The following is a 5,032-nucleotide window of genomic DNA, read 5'->3' as shown; positions in this document are numbered from 1 at the left end:
TACTCTCTTCGTCCTAATCCTATCTAGTTGGTGTAAATCCTAACTTCACACCCAGTATTACCTATAACGTTATGTTTAATGTTTACTTGGTTCTCCAGTAGATTCCAGCTGACCTTGAATACATATATTAAAGGGTATATAGTATATCTCACCCTACCCTATACCTATCTAAGAGTAATATAACAAAAAAAAAACAATCATACTTCCAGCGTCCCAATACCACTACATCTGGTTGGTTTGGGAAATATTATCCTACTTTTGCCCTGTCCGCATGCCCGAAAAATCTTGCAATTTTCTACTAATACTCACTTTTTTATCTAGATTAGAGCATATCGTTCTTCCCCATCATCTCTACTTAACAAGTCCCATAGCCCATTTCTATATGCCTACCCCTGAACCAGCAGGTACTCTTATTTCTTCTGACCCATCTAGAAACTGCTCCCACACACAGGGAAGCATTTATTTCCTTGTGGCTTACCATCGCTTCCTACCCCCGTTTCTTTGCAATAGGTAGATTAGCAGGTCTACCTCTACCTCCGGGACATGTACCCTCGTCCCCTTGTACTTCTTTAAACTCCTACTGATTTTTTTACCTTTTCTCCCTTCTCTTTCCCCTAGGTCCTCACCCCCCCCCCCCATTTTATTCCAACACCTTCTCTCCCCCACCTTCCCTCCTTCCTGATTTTTTATTTATTTTTTTCTCTCTCTTTCTTTTTCCTTCCTCCTGCCTCCTTTCTCTCTCTGCACAGAAAAAGCCCTACCTTCCCTCACACACCATTTAACACAGTTTTATACTTTATATTAGTTCACCTCCTTATCAATGATATATTGAAAAATTACTAATAGGGCTCCCCAGAATTCATCTACTTCTCCTCTTTCACTAAAAATTATATCCTTCAACGCCAAAGGCCTTAACATTCCTGAGAAAAGATCTCAATTTCTCAAAGAATTCCATGAGCTTAGAGTGGATATAGTATGCATTCAGGAAACTCACTTTCTGACAGGCAAAATTCCTAAATTCACAAAAAAAGAATTTCCAAACATATTCAAACATATTCCACGCATCCAATGCAGAATCTAAAACTAAGGGTGTCTCCATCCTAATTTCAAAATGTACACTTTTCAATTGATCGATTCTATGTATGATGAAGCAGGTAGATACATCTTTCTCAAAGGAAGAATTGGCTCACGACCCATCAAACATTTATGCTCCAAATACTAAGCAAGTATCCTTTTTCCGCCAAATAGGGGATTTATTAACCTTCTCTTTCAGCAGGGATTCTTGTCCTCGGGGGCAATTTAAATGTCCCACTAAACGCAATCTTGGATACATCTTTACAAAAAGTGCAGCGCTATTATTTATTTATTTTTTTTTTTATTTTATTCTCCTTTCTCTTTTGGAGCTTCTGGTTCCATAATACATTAAATACACAGATCCATCCTCTCACTGTAACAGCCTGAATAGATGAGGGTTATCCTGGATCGGTCACATTATTTTATCATATTTAGGTCAATTAAAAAAAAAAAAGGCAACTTGATCATATTGTGAAAGTGGCGGTGGCGGCGGCAGTGGTTGAGCGGTCAGTTTGTATAGAGGAGCGCGGCTGAGTAGGCAGATACCTGGAATGAAAAAGTTCATCATCTCGGCCGATATGAAGAGAATATATAGTGCAAAACAAAGGCGGGATTAACAGTACAAAGGAAACAAATGAAGCGTCCCGCATCCGAGGGGGTGTCAGTCATCGCTGTCACTTCCAGAGTCGCTTAACTGCAAGTCGTTCCTGAGAGTGTTTATCAGCTGCCCACCACCGTCCTGAGTTTTGCCGTGTCGGCCATCTATACCGGAGGAGGAAGTCTGGAGAAGCTGCGACGTGGAGCCAGACTGGGAAGATTTCTTTCCTTCGGCCTCCGAGTCACTGGAGCTATCGTCACTGCTGGATGACGAGGAACTCTTGGAATCCGAGGAGCTGTTTGAGCCGCTCATCTGGTCAATAACGCTGGCCTCTGCCATTAACTCCCTCTCAATGTCATCCATGGGGGAGGTGGGGGAAAGTTTGCCCAGCGGAGAGGAGTTCTTCCCACTTGATGGGGTCTTGCAGGCATTTCGCATCTGTTGCTGCTGCTGTTCTATGCGGGATTGGATCTTACTGCTCCCTTCAGCTCTGGTCTTCTTCACACTGATATTGCTGCTCAGCTTCTCCAGCCGGCACTCTCCGGTGTCATGGTTGACAATCAATATGCACTCTCTCAGGTACTGTCTTTTTGGCCCTTTAAATACTGTCACTGGAGCGGTAGAGCCCTCTAGATTGGGCAGAGTGATTGTCACCTGTTCTCCTTTACCAACCTCCAGAGACCCTTCACAGGAGGTGTCAATGGAAGCCGGTTTGAAGTCATATCTGATGGTGTGGAATCCGACCCTGGGCTGCTTCTCGAAGCTCTCCCCGAGTCTCAGCACTCGCTCCTTGCTGTCAAACTGCGAACAGGCCGGACCATTCATCGCTGCGCTCCCCGGCTCCGACCATCTGCCTCGGCCAGCCACACACTCCGTCAGCCAATCACTAGGATCACTAGCCAATCACAGCGCTGCACTTTTTGTAAAGATTTTGGTTATTGATCACTGTTAGTTGATTTTGGTGCTAGCTGCTCACATAATTCATATCGAATACACTGCCATTTATTTAACTTAGCGCAGGAATTTTTTTCTCTCCCTTAATCTTGGATACATCCTTGGGCACCTCTGCCCTGCCATACAGAGCACTTAAACAAATCAAAATCCAACTCCAAAGCTTCTCACTCCATGATGCCTGGAGAACTCTATATCCTCAAGAAAAAGACTACACATATTTCTCACCCCTGCACCAAAAATATTCCCGAATTGATTATTTTTTTATATCCCAACCCGATATATCTTTTTTTCAAAAATGCTCAATCAAGTTGCACGTATCAGTGCCAAATAAACAGCACAAATAAATCACAAAAAATAGTGTCAAAAATCCAATAGACGTGATTGTTCAAAGTTGATGACAATACCTTCCACTGCCCTCTAATCCCAACTACTCTACTGGCTCCAAAAAGAGATCTAATAAAGAAAAAAAGGGAAAGGGCTCTGCCTAGAGGCTCAAGCAGGAGGGGTATATAAATAGAAATAATTGAAGTAGGTGAAATTAAATGAGGCGTAGTATGTGTGTTAATGGTGATGTAGCACATACAATAAATAAACAATAGATGTTCAGGTATGGCACAAAATAAAATATAAAGGCTATATAATATATTATAGCAAACAAATAACGAATATAGTGCAAAAAGCTATATCAGTACAAGTGAAATGAGTACCAAAAGATGTATACTCTGCGAATGTGCAAACCAATATGGTAGAAAAATTATCAAATAATTAAAATATATCAAGTGCCAAAAAGATGTGCTGGTACCACAAGTGAAAGGATGAATGGATGGGTGAATAAATAAAGTGATATAAATATATGGTAACTGAAGGTGACACTGTGTCAAAAAATATATATATATAAATACAAGATAAAGTGACATTGTGCAAAAGGTGATCAATAAATAGATTTAAAAATGAATACAGTCCATAAACAATGTGAACAAAAAGTGAATCTTCATGCGGTAATCCCAAAAATCACCCCATGATGAGTAAGAAGGTGGGGTGCTGGTGAACCCTAAGGTAAGTAGCACACTCAGCAGAAATACCCACCCCACACAGGGGTATAGAGCGGGTATATATAGGAGGATAATGCGATCCCTCTGATGGATCCTAGTTCCCTCAGGAGATAAAGTGGATGGGCCTGGTATTCCCTGAATGGCTCCGGGACTCCCTAGGATTCCTGATAGGGGTTCCTGGATATCCTGGTTGGGGTTCCCAGTGTGTGAATCCGCATTCAGCAAGGGGTCATAGCCCTGGTGATCCGGTGGTATCAGCCCTGGTGATCCGGGGTATCAGCGGGTTGTTGGGGTGCATACAAGTATCATGGAAAGCAAGGAGAGGGCAAATAGTGTAATATCGCAAAAAATGATTTATTCATTTATTATGGGGTACTCACAAAGTAGTAGTAAACACAGAGCGATGAATAAAGTCTCCGGAGCGCAATGCGTTCCAACGATGACCAGAACCATTTGCAGAGTATACATGTTTTGGTACTCATTTCACTTGTACTAATATAGCTTTTTGCACTATATTTGTTATTTATTTGCTATAATATATTATATAGCCTTTATATTTTATTTTTTGCCATACCTGAACATCTATTGTTTATTTATTGTATGTGCTACATCACCATTAACACACATACTAAGCCTCATTTTATTTCACCTACTTCAATTAGTGCCGGTTCACACTTGTGCGGATGCGCTGATCGCATGTAATTCGGAGCACACTGCTCCTTCATTACATGCGATCTCCTGTGCGGATGCGAGTTCAGCCATACTGTTTTTATGGCTGAATTCGCAGGGCATCCGCAGCAAACTCGCACATGAGGCATTTTTTGAGCCGCCTCTGAATCGGATCGCACAGTGGTTCACACTTGTGCGATCCAATTCTGTGCGAACTTTCAGATCGCACTGCGATATGCGATCAAACTGGGGGTGTCGTTAACATTTAATTGACACCCCCTGCGTATCGCATATGGCAATGTGAACTGCCAGATGTGTGGATGTGATGCGGGATCACGCTGCATATTCGCAGCCTTCCCGCATCGCACAAATGTGAACCGAGCCTTATTTCTATTTATATACCCCTCCCGCTTGAGCCTCTAGGCAGAGCCATTTCCCCTTTTTTCTTTTTATTTTAATTTATATAGCCTTTGGGCTAAATCGGAGGGAGGCTGCAGCCTATAATTATTACTCATTTTTCCATAGCGCGGAGTACATTTCTTTCAAAAAGAGATCTAAACTTATTCAAAATTTCCTTAACAAATATGGCTCATCACCCATTTCCTCAGATGCTTCCTCAAACTCGACATACCCCTCTCTGAAGAATTTGAAAAAGCTCTTAAAAATATGAAGGTTGGTAAAGCTC

General features: G+C 41.9%; 1 protein-coding gene across 1 annotated transcript; it reads right to left on the bottom strand.

Annotated features, from left to right (window-relative positions):
- Window positions 1-1,410: 1,410 nt before the first annotated feature.
- Window positions 1,411-2,558, bottom strand: LOC309545231 (ELL-associated factor 2-like). Its single transcript, XM_082244367.1, has one exon. It carries the CDS (start codon window positions 2,495-2,497, stop codon window positions 1,736-1,738), a length of 762 nt encoding a protein of 253 aa, XP_082100493.1. The 5' UTR covers window positions 2,498-2,558; the 3' UTR covers window positions 1,411-1,735.
- Window positions 2,559-5,032: the final 2,474 nt, after the last annotated feature.

Source organism: Pelophylax lessonae, assembly GCF_965119305.1.
Source record: "Pelophylax lessonae genome assembly, chromosome: 2".
Lineage (NCBI taxonomy): Eukaryota > Metazoa > Chordata > Amphibia > Anura > Ranidae > Pelophylax > Pelophylax lessonae.
The sequence above is the reverse complement of the archived record's forward strand: the minus strand, read 5'-3'. Positions and strand labels throughout refer to the sequence as shown.